The sequence below is a fragment of the Scleropages formosus genome, chromosome 10 (genome assembly GCF_900964775.1).
Source record: "Scleropages formosus chromosome 10, fSclFor1.1, whole genome shotgun sequence".
Classification (NCBI taxonomy): domain Eukaryota; kingdom Metazoa; phylum Chordata; class Actinopteri; order Osteoglossiformes; family Osteoglossidae; genus Scleropages; species Scleropages formosus.
In genome coordinates, this window is record NC_041815.1 from 17617961 (window position 1) to 17643702 (window position 25742).

Consider the following 25742-nt stretch of genomic DNA (forward strand, 5'->3'; position numbering starts at 1 on the left):
GTCAGGTTTACATCCTGAGCTACTTACCATTATTTACCCATTTATACAGCAGTTCTCACCTTGGTTTACTACCATAGCCTAAAGATGTGCACAGAAGAAGGCAGTGATAAACCGCTCCTGTCTCCTCCCTTACTGTGAAAACCATGAGATGGTACTGTCCTCCTTAGTTTTACAAATATTTATTTAGCAGATGCTTTTCTCCAAAGCAACTTCCAGTGAACACTATGTAGTGTTATCAGCCCACACACCTTATTCACCGCAGTGACTTACAGTGCTAGATACACTACTTACAATGGGTCACTCATCCATACATCAGTGAAAAACACTCTGTCACTCACACTGTGAGGGAACCTGAGCAGCATGTCTTTGGACTGTGGGAGGAAACCAGAGCACCCAGAGGAAATCCACACAGACACGGGGAGAACATGCAAACTCCACACAGACTGAGTGGGGACCAAACCCACATCTTCTCGCACCACCCAGGTGCTGTGAGACAGCAGCGCTACTTGCTGTGCCATCATGCCGCCGATTTCAGTTATCTGGAAATGTCAGAGGTATTCGATGGGAACTTCACCTCTGACCAGACTGATTTGAAGTACAGTTTAGGGACTACGGTAGTCTGAAAAACATGAGATTCATGTGAGCCTGATGAAAACATACTCCTCTGCTGCAACCCTGCCTTAGGATAAGCAGTTATCGATAGGGAGTGTGTGAGTGAGTCAGTACCACAAATACAAAGCAGATGCCTGCAAATGTGCTTCAGCAATAGAAAAATAAAAAATGTCGGTCTCATTCATCGCAGCCCAATTAAATTGAGAGAAAAGTAGGGCATCATGCAGGAAGCTAAATATATAAAGCCTGTATTAATATTCATAGAAATGATTGCTTTCAATGCCTAATTTATTTACTATAAACTGTCTGTTTTCCATACATTTGCTGAGTGACTTATGGAAAACAAACCTCAACTACTGAATATTTTACATAACTTTCTGACGTAGCCATTTAACTACATTTCTCCATGTTGACCTTATCGACCTCAGAAAGTGAAGGTGTCCTATATTCACATTCCTCCTACTTCTTATTCAAGGGGAATCCGTGACCTCCGTGTTCTTTTTATATGGGCCAAGGAGACCCACACGCACAAATCCTACACTTTCATCCTTATGACCCACATATCTGTAAAACTAAGGGTTTAATATAAAGGGCAAAATATGCATGAGGTGAAGCTAGGGGCCAAGAGCATAATATGGAGAGGAAGCATGTATCATGAATACTTTCCGCTGCACCTCTGTTCCAAGGCCGCTGTTTCTGAAAAGTGACTGAAGATGAAGGTGGAGGTCGAGGCATGCTGGTCAAAGTGAGCCAGTTGGACCGACCGCAGACACACCGCACAGCCTCGGTCTCTCGCACAGTAGGGAACACGGTACATGCCTCCATTCTCCACCTCCCCCACAGGCCTGGGTACACGCCGAGCTCTGATGTTACATTCTATTTGAACAGACCTTTAATTAGCATCTCACCCTCTCTGTCTCTTTCTCTCTCCATCCCTCTCTCTCTCTACAAACTGATGCATATTTCATGGTGTCCTGTATCTAAAACAGTAGGATGTGAGAAAAAAAAGAATCAACTTCTTTCACTAATGGAAATGCAGAAATTTGCTGCAGTAACCAATTTGTTAACAAATTAATGCAATTATACCAAAACAGACATTACGTCCCAACAAGAATTGAGATGGCAGTGGTTTATTGTGCTTTTAGAACGTTGACGTACATGTCAGGCAACAGAATAAAAAAGGTCCTTAACCTGCGCATTAAGTAATTAAATCCTACGAGGATGCTGAGTTACAGATCTGGCCATGGGAGTCCCATTATAACACAGTGAGTAAACTTGGTGAGACAGTGATACACACAGCTGCCATCACGCTAGGCATAGCCAGTGGCATCTCCAACTGTGTTCTTTCAGATCTACAGAAAACCAAAGTGTCAGTCAGCCAGTGAGTCAGTGTGTGTCCGCTTGTCCTGGTGACAGTTGCGGTGCAATCAGGCTAAGAAGGCAGGCCCACACCTGCCTGTTCCCAGAAACAGTCTCTTCTGGGGGATCCCCAAGTGTTCCCAGGCCAGCCAAGAGACATAATCTCTAAATAATACCCCGGTTATGCCCCAGGATCTCCTTCCAATATGGTGTTCCTGATATAACTCCAGCGGGAGTCAACCAGGGGCATTTTTGCAACATGTCCAAACCACCTCAGCTGACACCTCTCAATTCAGAGGAGCAGCGACACTAAAGTTGCTGAAGCTGCCCCAGACCACAGAGCTACCCACCCTGTCAATGAAGAATGAGCCCAATGATCCTGCTTAGAAACCTCATTTCAGCCGCTGGTATCCGCAATCATGTTCTTTGAGACATGACCCAAAGGTCACGGCCATATGTGAGGATGGGCACGTAGGCGGAATTGTACACTGAGAGCTTTGTCAAAAGCTTAGCTCACATTTCTCCACCACAGATCAGTACAGTGCCTGTATGAGCACTGATGCTGCGCCAGTTTGTCTCCCATTCTATCTCCCATTCCCTTCTTCCATCCCTTGTATGCAAGACCCCAAGATGCTTGAACTCTTCCGCTAGGGGCATCTGTTGTCCACACGTATGGAGAGAGCAACCCACTCTTTTCGGGAAAGGACCATGATCTGAAGTCCTGATTCAAATACCATCCGCTTTCCATTTAGCAGCTCAAGTTAATGCCAAAGGTCACAGTCAGATGAGGTCAAAAAGGCAACACCGTTCACAAAAAAGCAGAGATGCCACCCTTAGTTCCTCCAGCTGAAGACCATTCCAACCTTGGTTGCACTTTGATCTCCTGTTCATGAAAATCACAAAGACTTGTGGAGAAAAAAAACAGCCTCGGCAGAGTCCCACACCCACATCAATTGAATTCAACTTTACATCAAAAATATGGACACAACTCACACTGTGCTCACACTAGAATGCAATATCATGGATCAGTGCCCTTGGTACCCAATATTCCTGCATTTCCTCCAGTAACACATGCCAAGGGACAAGGTCAAACATCACTCCTGAGTTCACAAAACAAAAGCAAACTAGATAAGCACACTCCCATATCCTCTGAAAAAAACTGGAATACTTACAAGCCTCTTTGTGTTCCAACCCGGTGTTTATTATGGACAGTCCAAGGCCATCAAATCCAGCAGAAATTCAGTTAAGATGCAGCATGCCATTCCTCCCAATCACAGCTTTCCAGGTTTTAACTATTGCTGCCAACATAACTCCAAACAGCTGTTTGGTACATATACACAAACCACAGTCAGGCTTTTTCCCTCTGTGACTTGCAGACACATGGAAGCAACCTTCTCATCTCAACTCTACTGGCACAATGCCGACTTAGGGGTTTCTGAGTATCCCCACACCCGCCGAAGGTCTTTCACAAGGAGGAATACCAGAGTAAGAAAGAGACCACTTGCAATCAAGGAGTTTAGTACTATGTAGAGGTGAGACCAATCGTCGGTACTTTTCCACTTCCCACACCAGCTCAGGCTCCTTCCTTGCCAGAGAAGTGTTAATTCAAATTTCCAGTGTCACTTTCCATTACTTGCCAGTCTGTTTAGACTATGCCATTCATGCCTGCCCTTTGACTAGCACTGCACCTGATCCCAACATTTCACCTTGCAAGTCGTTGTGAACCCACAAGATGACTCTACAAAGCTGTTTTGGGATATGTCAGTTGCCTGGTCAACAAGCACTTGCTAATGAACACCACCCCAAGATTTGTTCTTTGGATGAGGATTTGGGTGAGCTTGAGTAACCTTGATCTGGGCAAGGCATACTTTGTTTGTGTACTCATGTTGGTCTTCACTGACCATTCGTCTAGATTCTTCATTCAGGAATGTTCACCAAGGGAGGCTCTACCAGGAGCTTGAGACTGCAGACGATATATCCTTGAGGTTGACCGAGACACACAAGCCCCACCACAAAGCCAAGAAGATGGCCCATGTCTCAAGCAGGACACACACACACACACACGCACACACACACACACATTTTCAGAACCGCTTGTCCCATACGGGGTCGCGGGGAACCGGAGCCTACCCGGCAACACACGGCGTAAGGCCGGAGGGGGAGGGGACACACCCAGGACGGGACGCCAGTCCATTGCAAGGCACCCCAAGCGGGACTCAAACCCCAGACCCACCGGAGAGCAGGACTGTGGTCCAACACACTGCGCCACCGCACCCCCCTTCAAGCAGGACAATAAAATCAAATAAGTGGGAAGCATGCAGGCGTGTAAAGACTTCTTCAGCAGAAGCTCTGGCTCCCAAGAGACCACTCCGATACATACCACTGACAGCCTGAAAGTATCTACTACAGTTCAGCCATAAAAAGAATTGCGTAACAAAAAACAAAAGCAGGAGTAAGATCTAGCTATCAACTGTAAAGTGCTCACCAACAACAAGTGGACTGCTACACATGACTACAGCAAGAGGCAAAGCTATGTTCTAACGGATTGTCGCTTCTGGCTTTGCGAGGCTAAATCACAGCCATTTAAAATGCCATTTGATCCATTCCCCTGAAAGGCACTGACCCCAATATGCACGGAAGTGCTCGCTCACTGAGCAGTTTATAGTGTCCGCCCGCTGAACTAGGCCAAAGCCCACAGGAACAAACCTCGTCCCACTTAGAGCAGGGACAGGGAAACGGTGTTGGGTCTTCATCTTACTGCACTACGGGCCCTTTTTACATCACAGTCACTTCACCTGTGACAACAAGAAGCTCAGATTGGTCCAAAGGATAACGCGCCACCCCTGCCGCGCTAGCCCTGACATTGGAGGGTCCATGTGTCCTACATACTGGGTCAGTGTGTAGAGGAGCAATGGGCAGAACTAATTTCTTTGACAGCTGTGTAAGCACAGAGGTCTGGAACAGCCTAGGGCTGCAACGCACAGCCTAATGGAGTCTTAGTTGCCCATATTATTTGCCTGAAACGGGATGCAGGACTTTGGCTCATGGATGAGGGACAAAAAGATATAACAACCCACAGCTGCTCAACGGCAATTCAGAAAACACTGACTCACGCGGATCCACACGGCTGACAGTCCCACATAATGCAATTTACCGCACGATCCAGGCAAAAAGAAAAATAAAATAAACGTGCTCAGCCTGAAAAAAGGAATTTTATTTTATCACTACACAGACACGAAGAAATGGAAATGATTAATTTCAAGTGCAAGTACAATTACGGTTACCGAGGGAGCACAGGTGCGGCATGCTCAAAGCTCAGGCAAAAAGGAGCTTGAACTGCTGTTTTACATGCAATACATGGAATACTCAATACAATAAATAGTACTACGAGACAGGAGTCAAAGTGCTTTATGAGAAATACTTGAGAAAGAATAACAGGCAAATTGAAGATGTGACCGTGTGTGAGGCATCCAACCGCAAGCAGCCAGGAAGGCTGACTTAGGTAATTCATCTACCTTCTGTAGCACTCCTTCACAAAGGCACGTCTTGTAAACCGGTGGACATATTCCTTCTGTTTCCATGGCAACTCTGGTCTCGACTCCAAGCTCACCCACCCCACCACACAGACATACACATAAACATTACAGGTGACGCAACACTTAAGTCCTGCATTTAGAAAAAAAAAATCAAACGTTTGTTTAGAACACAAGTACTGTACGTCGATCATTTAGAACACTCACGACACATGGCTGAAAACAACTGGGTTTTCGTATTAGTCAAATTTTGACCCCGATATAAAACGGCCTCCTGCGCTACCTATTGCCTTCAGCAGCTGTGTGAACAGAATACAAAGGGCAGACATCCAGTGAAATGAAGAAGTGTTCATACACAGTGTAGGGAAGGGGAAACAGCCTGGAAAATGACACGAAAGCAGCACATTCCAAGAGCTCAGCCATACACACTGTGCATCTGCAGTTTGCAGCAGCCTATAAATGTTCCATACATACAAACAGCACTGTTATTTCATGGTGATCTGGACCCTGAGGCTAGTCAGGGTTAGGGTTAGAGTTAGGGTTGTAGTGCTCTGAAGTTCAGCCATCAGCTGCCCACCTAGTCAGGGATGAGAGACAGCATAGTAACTGTGTACAGTGGAGGTATGAGACAAATTCAGAATTAATCTTCACAAACATACAGAAATAACGCGTGTGAAATGATAGATACAATTCATTGGTATTCACACATTCGTCGACACCACCTGTTGATGCATCATTATAGCAAACGCACACCTGTTTAATGCTGAAGACAGACGCACACCTCTGTGTGACTGTGACCCAGTACACTCCCTACCAGTGGAACATGGGATGAGCAGGGCAAAAGAGCGCCAGCACAGCGAGGAATAAGATGAGCTGTCATGCTGTCGTGCCAGAGAACACAAAAGGACTCAATAGGGGTTTTGCAGCAAGGCATATTTTCAGAAACACAAACACACGAGTTCTCTTGTGCAGTACCATTCAAAAACGTGAGTTCGCTCGTCGGAAACTATTCGTTCTCCATGAGACATTTGGGTAACAAGTTTAATTAAAAGAGGAGCTTCACGTCTCCCCAGCTCTTCTACAGCAGTTCCCACAGATATAGGGCACTTGTGAGGTTGCTTTGCTTTCACTCCTCTGTCCAGTGTGTCCCATTTAAGTATTGCCCAGCTGTACTCAAACTTTTGACCGCTACTGTATACGTCAACACTGAGGGCAGCACAACAACTGCAAGACATCAACCGAAAGCTAGGACCTTTCCGGGTTTCTCTTCATTGCATGAACTAAGACAAAAGGAGTGGTCCAACAGGAGTCCTGCTTAGGCAGGAAGATGGTGTTTCCTTGGTTAAATTTAGTGGTACCGGCACCTTTCGGGGTCAGCGGAGGTCACGAATCTGCGCGCACACTACGTCAACAAAATAAACCAAGGCTTAAGGTACAGCCTTAGACCTCAGAAACAAAATGCAAATGCAGGAAACACTTTCATCAGCAGCATCCTTGCTTCCATCACTGAGGACAACACCAGGAAGCGAGAGCCACCCTCAGACACATGCTTTCAATTACAAAGTGCTAATTAAATAGGCCTAAAACTATTTTAATGGTTTTCAGAAATAAACTCAAATGAGGCCAGACAAGCAACATTTTTAGTATAACCACTCTGTCCTACTTCGTCTCTGGCAAACCAAGACGTAAACCGAGATTTCCCATTTCTTAGTAGGTGATGCTCCTTTGGTGTGACATACAGAAGCTGTGAGTTGGCAGCATGGTGGCACAGGGGGTAGTGGTGGTGCCGCACAGCTCTTAGGCTGCGTTTACAGACATGGGTTTGAGTCTCACCCAGTACGTGTGGAGTTTGTACGTTCGCCTAGCGTTCGCATGGATTTCCTCCCACGCTCCGAAGACATGTTTCGGGTGAATGAGGGAATCTCGACTGGTCACAGTTTGTGCACATGCGAGCGAACGCGTATTATGTAGCACTGCTGTATAAATAAGTGAAGGATTGCACAGTTCACTGTAGCCTATCTTGCATAGTAAATCACCAGGGACAAATGCATCAGCTAAGTGCTATTTCATAACATTTGTATTGTGCTTTGGAGAGAAGTGTCTGCTGAAGGAATTAATGCAGTAACAGTTGTACAACTGAGATCATTAGTCCACGGATAAGAATCAAACATGACACATTTGGATTCAAATGCCTGCATTAGTGCTGCTGTGATGTGATGTCATTGCTCGGGTGCTCATTTTTCATCACACACACAACCGCCAAAGTGCGTGTAGGTATTATGGAGAACAGACATATGGGGATGTTGTTCTGTCCTTCCGCGATATGTCGCTTGTGTATATGGTTCTCTAACCATTCTGCTCCAGCGTAGGGCAAAAATCCATTTAAGCAAAATGCACATGGGATGTCCATTTGCATGTAGGATGAGGCAACGATGTACCGCAGTGTCCAGAGTAAAATAAGAGGGAGCAGATGACCAAGTAACCAATTAGCCCCATCCCAGAGACACCGTGACACTATCCGACACTCAGAATCACGGAGATGCACACGCACCCCAGGCAGACACTTCCCACAAAGACATCTCACACAGACCTCCTCATGATCTTCCTAAGGGACCTCCAGACTGATAGCTCTGAGACCTGGAGCCTCATATCCCGAAGGGGCTCCCATACTGGAATGTCCCCGACACTTCCGCCATGATGTCCTACAGAGACAGACAAATCTCAGAAAGTCCTTCCTTCCACAGATGTGCCACGCACGCCTCTCACATTGATCTCTCACAGAGACCTGCCGCAGGAACGTCCACACTTATCTCACACGGACCTCCTACAAATGCATCCTACACTGATGTTCCTCTGCCTTCTCCCACACCGATTTTGCCGAGATTTCCCCACGGTCACCTCACACGGACTCCTGAGCACACTGCTCTCCCACAAAGGCTTCCCACAGACACCTACGAAGGGCGGTCAAAAAGAGAAAAAAGAAAATCATTACACGACCTCGCATTGTTCTCACCGAATCTTCAACGTTTTCCCTCCGAACGGAAAAGCGTCGCTTCGCAACAGACTGACCCATGCAACCTGTGAAGTGCGGCAAGAGTCATCAGCTGCTTTTGCAGGTTCCCTTTGCAGAATCCATGGTGTTGAGAGGATCTGTTCATGACACCATCAGCTAACGAAACTGAAAACAAAGGCCGTTCGAGGCACATTAACAGCTTGATGAACGTGGCATGAGACACAGTGAATTCCAAATACCTAATAATGAAATGAATGACCTAACAAAACACAGCAGACACTTTGAACAACAAAATGAATGCTGCGTATATTGAAATTGATATTTAATTATGACAAAAAAGATTGTTGCATCACTCTGAAATAGTTGTTGCAAGTAATAAAATTAATATTGTGCGGCAAGTGTAGCAGAATGAAAGGATGGAATTTTATTATAGGCAATCCTTCGCTGTTAGCGTGCTGTTGGTGTTCCCGGTATTCTAATTTAATCGACTGTTGGCATTTGAAACAGATGCAGACGAAGCTGATGATGCAATAAACGTTTGTATAAAATAGAAGAGTGTAATGAAGTACTATTTGGCATCCATATATGAAACTTTTAATTTGTTAATTAAACTGTTCATTTTGTTTAGTTGTCATTCTTATCCACTTTTAGCTGTTTATATAGCTGGACATTTCACTGGAGGCATTCCGGTTAAATGTAATAATAATTAAGGTGTACACTACAGAGACCTTTCTGGAACATGAACTGGAAACCATCACTGTCCTCAGCCAAGATGCTACCTGTTGCTCTGTGCAGTCAACACGTTCACTCGTTACACGTGTATCTCTGAATCAGTTATATACACACAGTCTAAACCCCACTGCAAAATCCATTTCTTGCAACCATCTTCCTATGGCAAACATTTGGGTCACCATTTGCAGCTTTCTCGAACCTTTGCATTTCACTGAGATTACAGCCTGTATTTCCATGTTCTTTATCTCAGATAATTTTCCCACATTTGATTTTTTGAAACGAAGAGTTTGAGTCATTTAGTGTAATTGTAGCCAAGGTCAAGTTAACTTCTTAAGGTTTATCTGGCATTGATTCCATTGTATAAGTTTAATTGTATTAACCTTCATCTAGCCGACGCAGGGTAGGGATTCGAACCGGGAGCCTTCAGATTGGGGTGTTGGGGCAAAGGCTCCAGGACCCACAGCACCTAGTGTTGCTGACCACTGCTGCGGGACACGGCAGGCCACCCCACCCTGTGCACGCACTTTACCGGTGCGCTCCCCACTGTCCACGTGACGCGTTCGCCCGCCACCTATAAGACAGGTAGGCTACCTGTCTGTCGCGCTCAGACTAGACATCCGCGCGACATCATTTTAATTTCACTCACTCAGGGCAAACTTTTCATCACGCGAAAACCGGCGGTACGTGGTCACTGTCACTGTGGACACTGCGGACTGCTCGTGGACAGCGTCCGTCCCGCGTCCGTCCCGCGTCCTCTCACCTGTCACGGCTCCGGGCTCCGGGCTCAGTCACGCGCTGCGCCGAGCCGAGCAGAGCCGAGCCGAGCCGCGCCGCCCCCTCCGGTCCCCTCTGTCCCCTCCTGTCTGGGCCCGATCAGCGCTCTTCGCGGACCCGCATCGTGCCCGCGGGGGGCGTCAGGACGCGCAGCGATCGATTCCCTCTTAAAAATCCCTGCTTCATGCGATGCGCGACGACACGTCTCGATCAGAGGCTTCTCCGCTAAAGCAGATAATAAAACACGTGGCCCATGATGAAGACGCGCGCCCTGCCCGTGTCTATTTTCATTTGTTTATTCCTTTCCTTCGCGTCCGGTAACGGCGGCGTGCCAGTGCCAGTGCGCCGCACGATCGTCTCCGATCTCAGTCACAGCCGTACGCAGAAGACGGCGGTGCGCCGCGCGATGTCCACGCGCGCACCCCGGGCTCCGCGTGCGCGTCCGATACAGTGAGCGCGCAGAGCGTTCCCGAGCCCGAGCACCCGCAGCTGGGAATAAACCGGCCACGCGGGGGGGGGAGTTGGCGGGAAGGGGGGAGGAGGAGGAGCAGGAGCGCGGGGGGGGAGGGGGGGGCGTGTAGCCTTGCTTCACGCGCCGATGTGAGAACGCTGGCTTCTCCGGCCAGTTACATCACTTACACGCGCAGGTGTTGTTCGGCACACAACCTGAAATATGTACAATATATTTCCACTACATGAACGCCCCTGTCCTGGGTGCCAAACACAACAACAAACTCACTCACGTTACACAAAATAACGAGTAATACTAAGATTTAAAAAAAAAAAAACGATGGAAATCCACGGATCGCTTTTTGCCCCAGTGGATGATGTAACAAGTGTTAAGACGGCGCGCGGGCGTTTTCAACACTCATATTTCCGAAGTGCGACTGCGGTCATTTCTACAAATTCATGTTAAGGGCATAATGGTATGTGATCCAGCTACAGAATAAGACACACACACACACACACACGTGCTATCATACAATATATATACTGTATATATATATATATATACATACATACACTACAGTACACAGGATATGTATATATATTATATATATAGGATATGTGTTTGTGTGTGTGTACTGTGTGGGTATAAACACACACACACACACACACACACACACATATATGTTTATACGCACCGTGTATATAATAAGGTACCTCAGACAAGGGAATTTACACACACATTTGCGGCCGATACAGCATGAACTTTTCCACAGACCGCCTCATTGTGCGTACGGTAGAGCGCTGTCAGGAATGTAGTGCGCCCCCTACTGGAGAACACTAAAGCTACACTAACGGGAATTTTGTTCCGTCGCCGACGATCCTCGTTCTTGGAAAAAATTGCAATCGCTATTAAAATTCCAGTTAACTGAACGGGGGAAAAAATAATGGAAAACATATCAGAAAACATGTTGCTCGAATGAGAAAATGCCTAACTCCAACTTTAGGGTGAATTAAACTAAAAGAACTGGTCATTATGGAAAATTGTATTATAATAATTTTGGAAAGAGGCTGATTTCTACTAAGTTACCCTGTTTCGATAGTAGAGTACATTCATATGAGCACCTGGTACTCCTATACAGCCTATGGTCATCCTGAACAGTGCTGAAGCAGGTGGTCATTCAACAGGGCTGACACAAGGGAGAAAGGACACTGCAGAAGAAGGCCAAAACACTGAAAAATACTTCAAAACAGACACTCCTAAAACTATTTTATATAAAGGCTTTGAAAGCTTGTTTTCAAGGAAAATGTACTGGATATGAGAAAACCAAGTACCATGGTAAATAAAGCCAACGCCATTTTAATGGAAACCTGTTATTTGGTTTTCAGTCATTTTATTTCATGGGAATTTAAGCAAAATAATTTTCATGTCAATAGTTCTATGCTACAGTATTTCATTTATGCTAATATTCCATTCCCATGAACCCAAAAAACAAAATATCAGCATTATGTAAAAGCACACTATGCAACACACATCTGCAATTTCTGTACTGTATAACATACATGAAACCAAAACACTGTAAACATAATTTCCCCTTTATCAATGACTTTTACATGTTGTGCAAAACTGCATGACATATGGCCACCAGATTGGGGTGACTTGATGCTATTTGTGTGTAAACAAAATTTTTCAAAAGATAATATACAAAAGCTTTCAAAAGATATTACTGTTGTCATTTCAGCATTTGAGAAGTGTTGTTATTTAAACAGTGAGAATTAGACTTGGAAGAGCATAATGTCATTTTCATTTTCTTTTATCATCATTAGGATCTTGTGAGTTTTCTCAATGTCTTTAAATTCTGGGTCTGGGGTCAGGATCTTACAAAGACATAGCACCAAGTTATAATCCACAGATCACACATTTTACATGTAAAAGTGCCACCTGCACCAATATCAACACCCATCAGTCTACACAAACAGGTGAGTTTCACCTCGCAGGTGGAGGAGGGGCTACACCCAAGACAGGATTCTACACCCTGTTGAACTCAGTGATGCAATCTTCCCTCATCCAGTATTACACTGAAGCGCTGGCCCCTTCTGATGAAGTAAGATCCTTTTGTTTTAGTTGAAAATATCAATACCAGCATATCTGGTAAAGCTTATTTTTGCCTTTTCTGAGTGAAACTGAACTCTTTCATGTACATTTGTTCAGCTGAGCTGTATGTGAATACATGAAACTTTGTATTCTATGACCGCTATAGTGATAGAATCCAGAGTATTGTCATCCCCTTATAGGATTGTATACAAACAGTTCCTTTAGTTTTCCACACAAAGAGAAAATAAAGATAAGCATGCAGCAAGCTTTCAATCTGTTTGATCTTGTAAATATTAGCCCCCCCACACACCCTCCAAAGGTTCTCCAGCATGGATGGATATCACAGTGTACTGTACTCCCGATGCAGCACCTTCTCACCCTTCAACATATGTGCTGTTTTACTCGTGAGCAACAGCCCAGAATTAGTACCACCGTACAGAACATAGCAGGTTCTAAGGTCTCTAAATTAAACTTGAGTGAGACAGCTAGGAACCAGTTATACTTCACTGATGCTTTATGATACGTGCACTGAAAATCCAAGATCTGCTCCAGTGCTTTGCTCGGATTGGAACATTTTCAACAGGAAAATGTGAAATAAACAATAAAAATCCAATAGTTTGGCAAGTAGTAGGGAATGAAGTTCTATTTTTAAGCTTATACACAAATAAAACTAGTGTAACTTAATCTCTCGTTTTCTTTCGGAACAAAGAAAGAGCCCTGTTGTTGAAAGAGATGCACGGTGTATTTGTTGTGCTTTGACTTCCCCTTTTATGGGTCAGGCTGGTGTTTCAGGAAGGAGCGATCAATGTTTGTCCGCTGGCCAAGGTGGAAGGTGCCTTGTTGGCGGTGTGGTGCCAGCTGAGGGTACAGTGGTGGTGGGTTAGTCCTGGTGAAATGCCACATGTTGGTGGGGTTGTCCAGGTGCAGGGCACCGTGTTGGTAGGTTAGTGCTCCTGAAGGGGAACAATGCTGTTGGGTTTACCGCGGTGCAAGCGGCTATCTTGAATGGGTGTTTTGAGAGGATGGCACCATGTTGATGGGTTGGTTCGACTGGACAGCGCCATAGTCAGGGTCAGCTATACTCTCCACTGGTAAGTCTCCTTTTGTTGTCCCAGAGCTGTGGAGAAGCAGATGTACCATGCCTCCCTTGCTCACCATCTCTTCATTTTGCAGAGGTAGAGAGTTTTTTGCAGTGGAGTACCTGAGAGGCATAACGCTGCTGGGTCTGAGAAGAGAACACCTGGGGAGGATAACCATGGTCTCATCAACTAATGAACAAATGATCCCAAAGTAAAAAGTACAATACACAAGCTCCATACAACTCTCTGCATTACCAAAGGAGCCTATGAGCGCCTTGGATCAATTAATATGAACCCAGACCAGGATCACTCCATCCGAATCAATCTTTTGCTCCGTTAACCTTATGGTTCGCACACGTTTTCTTCCACTCCTCACTTGGCTACAGAAGTTCCCTTATTGCACCAAGACAATTCCTGAGAGGCAGAAATAGAAAAATATACAACCACCAGAGCAAGTACCTACTTGTCTCTTTATTAAGGGTGCGAGTAGCAGCGAATGACTACACACTGGCTCCTCGGGTTACGAGCAGTCAAGTTACAAATTTTCAAAAGCAAAAATATTTTTGAGTTTATTTATGTTTCATAGCATTTGTTCATGAATTTTATAACAGCTGAGAGATGGCAGTAATGTGCACCCAAACAGAACAGGAGTGCTGGGCTTCCTTAATTCAAGTCACTTCCACAGTATTTACACCTTGTACATCATGTTCGCCTCTGTTCTTGATCTCACCTGGGGTGAAAGTTACTTTGGATTTAGAAAGGAAAATCACAAACTGACTTCCAGCCCCAGTTGCGTTGGGAAGGTGAGAAGCCAGAGTGCGTTTTCCTTTCTTGAATGCAGGGCTACATATTCCCCAGATTCTATCAGTTCCACTGAAGCAAAGCTTTTCCCCATTAACCAGGAAGCTCCAGTAGCTCATCGCATATCAGTATGGATTCGGCATTTTCTGCAAAAGTACTTGAAGATAGAAGAAAGCAAAACAAGTCTTTTACCTCAGAAGGAAAGCCCCGGTTGTGTCATGTTTTCAGTCCATTTTATGTCATTGAAAAAAAAAAAAAACAATACTTGCAAGTGCTGACAGAAAATGAGTGATTTTTTTTAATGAGTATGTTTTTGCCATTTATTAAATTGAATCTGCAGGCTTCCGGTGTGCATGTGAAAACGCTGCGTGGGGCACGTAAGTTGAGCCCCATGAGCTGAGTCTCGGCGGGAATTAAATAGTGGCCCTAGATGTCTGTTGTCCTTCCGCTGTGGCTGTGAAGAGAGATCAAAGGTCATTAGCAGTGCCGCAAACCCAGCCAGACACCTCAGCATTGTTAAGTCGGAGAATGTGGGAGAATAATCAAAAACGGACCATTTCATACACGTAAATCTGTCTTTACGATATTTCTAGCATCATGAAAAATATAACTGATGCACATATGGTGAGAACAATCAGATTAAATGCTGGAATTATGTACTTTTTATAAGGTAATCATTTTCCACAACACTCAGATGTTTCCATGAAGTTAATGGCAGAGCAGGCCTACGCAGACGCTGATATCCCAATGTTCTAACTTTAAAATTTACAGGGAGGGAGTGTTACTCCTAGGCTGGAAGTCCTGTGATCCTACTTTGAATCTGACCATAGCATGTTTGTACCGTGATTGGAATAGCAGAATGCTCCTACAGCGCAAGTGAAAACAGAGAGCTTCTGCAATGAAGCTGATGGCAGAATAGCAGAGTGCTCCTTACCCTGAAGCTGAGAACTGATGCAGAGACGGTTCAGATGGTGGCACTTCTTCATCGGTACTTCTATGGGTTGAAATCTGTCCAAAACCATCACTGCCTTCCTTCGAGGGTGGTGGGGACTCGGGCGGGTAGCTTGATGCAGTGGTGGCCAAGGCCATAAGGGCATGGTATGCTGAACTGGCCTGCTGAGGTGTGGGAGAGCCCCCCCGAGGAGGCAATAGGGTAACAGCTCCCAGTTCTGAACGTACAGAGGCGTGGGTCACACCTGGTCGAGGCCGGGGCCTTACTATACTCTCTTGTGAGCTCCCGAGAGATTCGGGGGGGCTCTGTGTCAACGGGGACAGCCGTGAAGGCTGAAGGACTACCTGACCCAAACTAACATCCACGTGGCGCGTTTCCCTAGGGCTGAGCTGGGGCTGAGGTTCAAACCACCAGCCAGAATCCGGCCCAGACAGCAGTGGGGGAGGATAAGGCAGAACCAACACACCCATTCCTTGACTGGTATGTCTTAGCTGCCCCGGACCCTGGGGATCCTGAATGGCTGAGCAGGGAGGCAGGGGACCCTGGAGCGGAACCATGCTGGAGGATGGTGCAGGAGGACCCAGTGGAGGCGCCAGCATCACAGACCCAGGGAACGAAGGCACCTGGAGGAAGGATGGCTGGAGACTCCTTTGTGGAAGAATGTGGGGGAGTGATGGGGCATGGTCTGGGGCATCCTGGTGAAGATGAAAAGGATGCTGAGGTGGGAAAACAAACTGAGGTCCTTCAAAGCTGGTACATGAGATCAAGGGACTGCAAGAGGTGCCAAAGTGCTGGACGTCACCCTCCAAATCTTCCTCTGGAACAGCAGGCTGAATAAAAAAATCTCTGTGCAATAATGGGGGTGAGGACATCACTGAGCTGTTTGGACTGCCCTCAGGCATGTAAAAGGGAGACAGAAGCCCACTAGGGCCACTAGCAAAGCTGTAGAACGAGCCCTGGGGCGTGGCTGTGGCGCGTGGACCAGGATCGATCTGCCCAGGGCTGTCCATGACGGTCAGTTCTGCCATGGGGCTGTGGAGACAGGGGCTGCAAGGAGGAGGCTGTAGATAAGACTCCTGGTTAGACGACACAGGGGAGATCTGGGGTCTGATAATAGCCATTACAGGGGGCATGACACATAGGTCCTCGTTCTCCTCATCAGACTGGCAGAACTCGGGATACAGATCTGACTCCTCGACAAAGGGAAAGCCCTGAATGCGGCCTTGCTGGACAGGAGGTTCCATAATAAAACGTCCATCAGGGCCACGGCTAATCAGCTCAATGGGCGGAGTAGCCTCCGATTCCTGCTTGGAGACACTGGGCTTCCTCCCGGCCATAGCCCGCTTGGTCTTCCTGTAGAGGGACAGCTCCCGCTCCACATGGGGGGCAGCCCCATCTTCAGATGACTCGGAGGGGGCGCCGAGGGATCGCGTGCTCTCAGGACTCTCCTTCCCGGAGGAAGAGCTGAAGAAAGAGCAGAGTATTGGTGACCACTCCCACACAGCAGGGCTTCTTCCTTTACACGTTTAATTCATCCTCTACATACCCGATTCACTTTCTACACTTTCAGATCATCGTCCGCACACAATCAGTATCCCCTGCGTTATGAACTAAAGAAGAACTGTGTAAAATTGCTACAAGATTAAAGGTAATTAAGAAAAAAATCGTAACCAAGAGCTGAAATGTTGCAAGACCTGCCACTGCAGTCCCGTGTGCTGAGTTATATTAGGAGAAGAAAGAAGGACGAAGAAAGAGAAGAAAGAAGGAGAAGAAAAAGAAGAAATCTGGTGGGCATATCTAGACGAACGATTACTGCTTCACCCTTTTACCTATTTGCAGTGCTTAAAACTTGCAAGTCAAGTGGGGTTCCTTGCTCTTGGCTAAAACAGCAAGGCTGCTTCTGGAAGTTCAACCTGAAACTTTTTGGTTATATATCCATTTAATACAAAGAGGCGATATGACAAAAACTACAGATCAGTACTTCAGCCACATAGATATTGCATGGGCCTTTCTAGAGGGTAACGGATTCCACAAAGCAGCACAGTAACAGAGCAAAACAACACACAGGGCAAATTCACTTGCACCTTACAGCAGCTCCTTGTTTATTAGTCACAGGTCAACATACAAGGTATGGCTCAAGGCTCAAACATGCAAGAAAAATACAACATTATGCAGACAGACAATAGCTGTTCTATTTGTAGCCTTGCCTTGATACAGCACCATTTCTAGATATGCATTCATATTATCTTCCTCAGTTCTTTAGATATTTAAATGTATTTGTCAACACATATCAAGAGTCTCAGGAAGAGTTTGAATTAATGCAGAACTGCATGGTGTAAAAACATTTTCCTATGAGGGAAAAAATACATAAAATACATGCAGAGATGTTTTCTCTTTTAAGAAAAAAAAGTTAGCTGAACTACCAAATGTAAATTTATGTTTTATGCATTACTATTTTGTTACAATAATACCTGTAGGAAATGTTTTCTGTTATAAAACACAGAGCACGCTTATAGTCAATTGTGCCGAGAATTAGAAAGCATAGAGTAAAAAGCCACAATTTACAGGACAGGAAATTCAGAAAGAAGGAAGAGGCTGATTAGTATTAGTAAACAAAATTGGCGGTTTGTCCTCTCATTGCATTTAGAACGAGCACCATTTAAAGACGGTGTTTGACGCCAAGCGGACATCAGTAGGTCAATATTCACCTTTGTAGCCATGGGCAAGTATGTTATTAAAAATATGTACGTTTAGAAACCAATGTAGTAAACGTGTCATGATGTCATTATCATCTTTGGTTATGACAACAGTGAAGCAATGAATATGAAACATGTCCCAACCCTCATTTTACACAAATGTGAAACAGAGCAGTAGAAGAGGCTGCATATACAGCATAGAGCTCTACATAGATGCTTAACCATCTCCTTAAGTACTCTGTTCATTTCCAAACTACAGCCTGTCTTATGAATTAATTTTTTGTCTTTTCTTTATTCTCATCTGTGACCCTGGAAAATCCTCCAAAAATACATCTTAAGATGCACCTTGAAAAAGTTTACACCTGATCCTCTTGCATTGTTTCAGGGGTGTGTATTCTACAGCGCTCATAAATTCAAAGGGAAACCAAAGGCAAAGCATAATGAACACAAAAAAAGCAGGAGAAAGAGTATCTAATATACATTTTGAGAAGGCCAAACGTGACAAATAAATAATCCATGAGCTAAGTGTGGTAAACGCATTTAGAAGCCATGAGCATGTTAAACATGTTTAAATCTGTTAGATGTGTTAAAGACATGGAAAAACCATATGCCAACTATTTGAAATAAAACACAGGGAGAAGCCAATGTGCAAGCATGAAGAGTAACTCAAAAACATAAAGAGAAGCCATGAGCCAAATTTGTTAAACGAATAGGGAAGGCATGGTTCAAACACAACAAATACAGTACCAGTCAAAAGTCTGAGTATATGTGCTTGAAACCAGTTTTTTTCTTTCATGATTAACTGTGCTTTAATAAAAATAAATTAAAAAAAAAACAACTGCATAACAAAAAATGTAAACTTTAACTGAAAATGAAAATCTTGCACATTTCAATGAAGCTGTCACCCAGATAAAACTTAAAATAAAAAGGTTGTAAATTGCGAGAAAGCGGTTTCTAGCAAGCGATTCAAACTTTTCACTGGTATTGTCTCATACAGAGTCCAGCACAAAGGGAAAACATGGGCCTGTCACATCACGGCCCTGTTGGTTGGGTCTATCGCTGTATGTACAGTTCATCACTTCAGCCACAGTTACTCAGCCTTCTCTGCAGACTCACAAATACAACCTGTACTGCGTTAATGCGTCGCTTTTCAACCACTGATTCTCAGTCTGTGCCGTCCTGATCACAGAGTAGCATGGAGAGAAGAACAGAGCCGGGACTGAATACAGACAGGAGTGGGAATACCGTGCTTCGCTGTCAGTGTGGATGTGGCATTCATGGAGCAGGCAGGTGTAAGCAAGGTATTACACCCCATAGGTGCAAGCAAGATATTACACCCCATTGTAATGTCTTGTCCTGTGTATCTTGAATGTATTGCAGCACAAGCCCACCTCTACATATGTACTGCAAATAAGATAATGAGGCGGAGCTACTTACGGAGTCTCTACACTTTTCCTGCAGTGTGTCACAGACAGAGGGGGATCTGGAAAAGAATGGCAGCTAAGATGAAAACAGTACTTCTTTTTCACTTCAATTTCAGTCTACCTTTATTGTAATTATACAAGTAAAATGAAGTTAATTTTCTACATGCGGAACATAGCATCCTGCATCCAGATCTCTTTGTTGGTATAAAGCACTTTTGCATTGTTTTCCGAGATGTACTGCAAATTCTGGACGGCACAAGAGTTCTTTGGACACCCCAGAAATATTGCAGCCATGCATGCTACCATTATGGAAAAATAATGTGTTTTCATGTGCTTAACGGCATGTTTCAAATCTGCTTCACTAACTGACACAATTCACATAAATGCAACTGTAAAAATATTTTTAATCCATACTTAATGAATGGCTGATTCATCCACATAGTATATGTACACTACCTTAAAAGTTCAGACAAGAACACAAAGTTGTTCGAATGACTTGCAACACCTGCATACACCTTTCCTTTGGCCTGTGTAAGATGCATGTTGCTCAGTGCATTCAGCATCAGACCTCAGTATTTGTGGGCAAAGATAGAGAAGGGGGTCCTTTTAGACTGAGTTGCACTGCTAATGCGCTGGATTGAGTGCACTTTCTAGAATCAGTGAATGTACGGCACTGCTTGACATCACAACCCAAATACAAGGCAACAGGAAACAAGAAGCCTTGAGTCACACACGTGCTGCAGGTTGGGCAACAGCCTGCGTGGGCTGCTGTGAGAGCACGCCAAGGGTAGCGATGGACAGAACCAAATGGAACCTACCTGGTTTCCGCTTCAGCTTTCGGCGCCGCTGCTTATTGACAAAGAAGGCCGCCAGAGTGCTAAAGAGGACGGCTGTGGTCAGGAAGCAGATAGTGGCCACTACACCTGCCACTAGTGGACGAGCAACCCCCTCTTCTGCTACCTCTGGAGGAAAGACTATATCTGAAGGGAGGCAAACACAGCATGAGCATCAGGAAAGTGAGCTCCTAACTGGGCTGCTGGAAAATGTCATCTCTGGACACTTGAAGCATCTTCCTTAAAATTTGATGTTAATGTGCGCACCTGCAGGTATGACCAATTACATACAGTATTAGCAGCTTTATCATATGAGTTTGTAATTTGAAAGCACCATTAAATGTACCCCAGCAGAGGGCACTATAATTCTATAATAGCTTAGGAATACACAGCCCTGTCTGCATCCAAGTCTCTTTTTGCTAATGTAATGTACACGTTGCATTATCTGTGAGATGTACGTCGCTTTGGAGAAAAGCGTCTGCTAAATGAATAAATGGAACATAAACGAAAATCATTATAAAAATGATTACTGTACACCAAGTACTTTTATCACAGTATATTCTTGTTATAAAATCATTACAAGAATATGTGTCATAAATGTGAATTAATAACTCTGAATCATCAGGTGACAGCAGAGTTCTGTATTAGCTGGAAGAAAAAGGTAGGAAAAAATCATACTGTTCACATGGATTTCTTTGATTCCATTGCATGAGTATTTTTTGACAAACATGAAACATCAACGATGAGATTGTCCTCAGTTTCACCTTTATTACTTACCTGTACTTGAAACTCCCACTACATTACTGCTTTCACTGATGAGGTCGTCCATGACGGCTGTGACTCGGAATTCGTACCACGACTCCTGTGGGAAAACCACTCACCATTTAACCTTCAGAATTTTACTACATAACTACTAATATCTGTAACAGAGCAGATATTGGTTTAGCAGAGTGCAACAGAAGAAGATTTCTTTGCCCATTCCAATGTCATTTGCTGCTCAGTCGGCCCTGAGACAAGGAAATCTGAACCGTTTGTAAATTGCATACAAAAGAGCTCATGTATAAATTTAAGTTCATGAATAAATCTGTGTTTGTCAAAATATTCAAAGATATTAATCAATATTGTCTACTATTATACGATGTATAATGAATAGTGTAATTGTTCCATCCATCCACTATCATGAACGACTTGTCCAAAGGAGGGTTGCAGTGGTCTGGAACTTCTCCTGGAAGCGCAAGGTACGAGGTAGGATATACCCTAGAGAGGACACCAGTCAATCACAGGGCAATCTCTCTCTCACACACACACACACACACACACACACACACACACACACAAAATATAGGGGCAATCTAGTCACCAATTCACCTGAAAGACACCTTTGGACTGTGAGAGGAAACTGGAGCACCCCAAAGAAATCTGTGTGAAAACAGGGTGAACTTGCAATCTCTACAAAGACTGAGTCGGATTTGAACCTACACCTGAAACGCCTTAGCTAGTTAAAATTCAAATGGGTTGAACCCATGTCCAAAGATACAGTCAAGGAGCTGTGAGGTACTGGTGCTATTGCTGCGATATTTAGATTCAGTTTTTTGTATTCCATTCTTCTGGATACCATGTGAATGACATTCCTTATTCTCATTGCTTTTAGAACATCACTACAACTAAACCAACTGCACTGAGATCAACTTTACCTTTTACACGTATGAGTCAAAGCTCAACACAGACCTTGCATCCTATTCTAACCATCACTGCACACTGCAACTTATCTTCTCCATTCATTCTCACTGCCTTTGTTGTGTCACAGTCCTCATTACCTGAATAAGGTCTTTTGCCAAAAGCTCTGTCACTCCAGGGGGGATTGCATCATCCAGGATGTCCCACCGCTCCCCAACGCGGAGCTCTATGATGTAACGGTCAATCTCTGATGTGTGATTGGCTGGAGGGAGCCATGACAGGAGGACACCCTGCTGTGTCCGGTTGGCTGTGAGGCACCTCGGTGGGGTAAGCAGCACCGCTGGTTCTGGGGTACTCCTGGGGTAGGCTGAGGAAGACAGCAGAGGCCTCTTCTGTCACTGAGTCCCTTAACAGAGATTCGCATTCAAGAATATTTTCCATTTCTGGATTTCGATGTTGACTGTTGCTGTCAATGTTGATTGTATGTCGATGACTTAAGACATCCTGCCACTGAGCATTTACTTGAATGGATGTGGGCCAGCGAGAGGGTATCGTGCCAGGGGGTTCACCTACCAAGAGTGCTGATGGAGACAACCTCGCTGAAGGGCCCTGTGCCCAACTTATTTTGGGCCAATACGCTGAACTGGTAGGGGGTCTGGGACTCCAGACCCTGAAGCAGCAGCCAGGTTTGAGAGCCGGCTGGCATGGACAGCCAGTCGTGGGGCCCCAACCGTGCCTTCTTCACCCTGCAACAATAAAAGACGAAACGCATTCATCACCTGCTTCTCTCTGCCTGAAACGAGAATGGCCATCATAAAGGAAGGAAGTTGAATTTCAACAAGCCAATAGCAAACACTTCCTTCCAATCATCTTTGCACAACAGGAACAATTTCACCTTTAATTCTGTAGAGTTGAAATGTTTAAAATTTCAGCAGCCAACTGAAGCAATATCAATACTTACAGAAAAGGAGAATAAAGGTGGTCACATGGTGTTCATTACAAGATGACATGATACAGGAGCTGCTACAATATTCGAATGAGGAATGATTGTGACGATGACATACAACACATGGTTGTCTTGCATGAACAGATACGCACAAAGCAGAACAGTACCTAGAAAACCAGTGTGCCCACTGGTAGTGCAACTCATGGCATGCGTAGGCACATGTGTATATGGATCACAGGAACCGGAGTCATATTTACAGTTATCTTTGAGAGCCCACTGCACAGCACATAAATATGCGTCTTCATTTCTCATATTCAATCATCTTTATTCCCCTGTTCACTGCAGCAAAGGCTGCCAGAGTGTATGTACACAAGGGGAGATGGAGAGACACACCAAACACAAGTACTTAATGGACATTCTGGTGAATTATCTACTTCTGTATATACACTAAAAAAAAGGCTCCACCCAGGACAGTGTTATGACAAATATTCAACTATGGTAAAGGTTATAACATATTTTGAGTAGTTTTTCTCTGAACTCATTTGCTGTTATTGTAATCCATGTCTGGATTTTCTTACTATTATTAATATGAAATTACTCAGCTGTAAAAATGGGTACATAATAATACATAGCTTAGTATAAAATGTGACATTTCTTGGACAAAGATGCCAGAGCAAATATGTTTAGTAATATATAACAGACTGATCTTTGTTTTATTAGTTTGACATCATCTATATACTTTTATTGCCACAACATATTTAATTTACTGAAACCATAACATTTTTGCCATTAATTAATACTGTATATTGAAGTTTGTTGAGAAAATTAAAATCCTACATTGAATCAAAGTAACTTCCTTCTTTGAGTAGATTTTTGATCAGATACTTTTTCATTTTCACTACTCCACCTTAAGGGGGGTGGTGGTGCAGTGGGTTGGACCAGATCCTGCTTTCTGGTGGGTCTGGGGTTCGAGTCCCGCTTGGGGTGCCTTCCAACAGACTGGTGTCCTGTCCTGGGTGTGTCCCCTCCCCCTCTAGCCTTACGCCCTGTGTTGCCGGGTTAGGCTCTGGCTCCCCATGACCCCGAATGGGACAAGCGGTTCAGAAAATATGTGTGTGTCTGTGTACTCTACCCTACCCACCCTTGCATAGTACTTGGTCAATAGAAGAGTGAGCCTGGTCAATGGCCTATTGCTCATTTAGTTTGATGAGTAAAGACCTACTTCTCAGCCTGTTTGTAAAAATACGGTATCCAGGACTCGGAGTAGAAATCATAATGCAAAATGCTTGCGGGGTTAAAGGACTACAGGCCTGATGGTTAATTACAGTATTACTGCCTCTGCATGTCTGAGAGCCAACATCACTTAGTCCTTTTAATTAAAATAAACAATTTATTTGACAATCTAATTTAAATAACAAAGAAAAAATAGTTAAGAGCTGATGAGCTTGTTTGTACAGCAAGTATGATATGTAGACCTAATCCACTGCATTAAAAACTACTTTTGCCAAGCAATTCAATAAATTGTTATTAATACCAGCTTCAGTATGAATAACTTACACCAAGCTAACAGGGCAACGCATGACCTCTGTGTTCCATCACAAACCCACTCCCAGAAGAAGCAAACACAAACAATAAAGAAGCAGGTAGCAAAGCATGCTGGGATGACTCACACAGGGCCGTACCAGACTGAGAATGTCTGCTCAAATCCACCATCATATCCCGGATCCCATGAGACATTGGCCGAGGTCGAGGAGGCCGATACACGGAGGTTGACTGGAGCATGTGGGCTTGTGCCTGGGGATGTAAGAACACAAACAACTGACTGAAGGAGTAAAAATTTCACAGCTACTTTAAAGGCAAGTAGTCCAATGTTTGAGAGCAGCGGTTCAAGCATCAGAAGCTATTAGTGTGCTGTAAACACTACATGTGTTTGATAGTACAGCGATTCTGAAGGACAGATGACAGCCTTGTGGACAGTGATAACAATAGCACTCTCACTAGTACACTCAACTGAGCATGGAGCCTTTCATAGGCAGCTCATAGGTACTGGGCTGTCATGAAGGCTGACACTTGTGAACCTCCAGCTTATCTCCTTGACACCATTCCATGGGGTCAATCAGATACAGGGATCTATGGCCTCAGAGAATCTGTTCATGAGCCCATGTTGACAGTGGGTTGCAGCAGCTTAAAAATTGTCTCTGGCCATATATTTGTCAGGTTAAGAGTGAGAGTACAGTTTTACGCTACAATTTTTCATGTGCTACAGCTAAATTACTTGCAGAAGTTAATGAGATGGTTCATCTAGAAGATGAATCAACACTGAGTTCTACAAAAGATGTTCTTTGAGCATGCAGATCCATGTAAGACTGCTGATGGACTGAGCATGGAGCGCGTTGACATCCGAGGGCCCTACCGACCACCAGGAGGCGGGTGCTGGCAGTAATGCTGGTGACGACATTTGTGGCCACACACTCCCACTCCCCATGGTCGTCTTTGCTGAGGGAGGGGATCTGCAGGCTGCCGCTTGGAAGGACGATGTGTTTGCTTCGGCTAGGCTTTCCTACCTGTGCAGGAGACAAGACCAGAGGATGACACAATCTACTGGTGTCATGGCGGACAGCCCAGGTGCAGCAGTAGGCAGGGTCCTACCTTTCTCCAGGTAATGGTTGGAGGCTCTGGCTCCCCAGAAGCAGCACAAGGAATGAGCAGTTGTTTTCCAGCGTCCTGCCGGTATTCAGCTCCAGGTCTCACGCTGAAGTAGGGAGGATC

At 44.7% G+C, this 25742-nt stretch overlaps 1 protein-coding gene across 5 annotated transcripts in view; it reads right to left on the reverse strand.

Annotated features, from left to right (window-relative positions):
• Positions 1-12071: 12071 nt before the first annotated feature.
• Positions 12072-25742, reverse strand: part of igsf9ba (immunoglobulin superfamily, member 9Ba) — a 34664-nt gene continuing 20993 nt past the window's right edge. Inside the window, exons 10-21 of one of the 5 annotated variants that reach the window (XR_003797934.1) lie at positions 25623-25742; positions 25387-25537; positions 24644-24767; positions 22601-22773; positions 22168-22394; positions 21128-21212; positions 20336-20497; positions 19531-19576; positions 19219-19272; positions 15380-16861; positions 14638-14899; positions 12072-13805 (exon numbers count right to left, since the gene is read on the reverse strand). Coding sequence is in view for 4 of the 5 variants with exons in the window: in XM_018742645.2 (XP_018598161.2) it covers positions 14872-14899; positions 15380-16861; positions 19219-19272; positions 19531-19576; positions 20336-20497; positions 21128-21212; positions 22168-22394; positions 22601-22773; positions 24644-24767; positions 25387-25537; positions 25623-25742 (2652 nt within the window). In the remaining variant the exon portion in view is untranslated. Of the gene's footprint in view, positions 13806-14117; positions 14900-15379; positions 16862-19218; positions 19273-19530; positions 19577-20335; positions 20498-21127; positions 21213-22167; positions 22395-22600; positions 22774-24643; positions 24768-25386; positions 25538-25622 lie in introns of those variants that run through there. The other 4 variants (XM_018742646.2, XM_018742645.2, XM_018742649.2 and 1 more) reach the window with 4 other exon arrangements.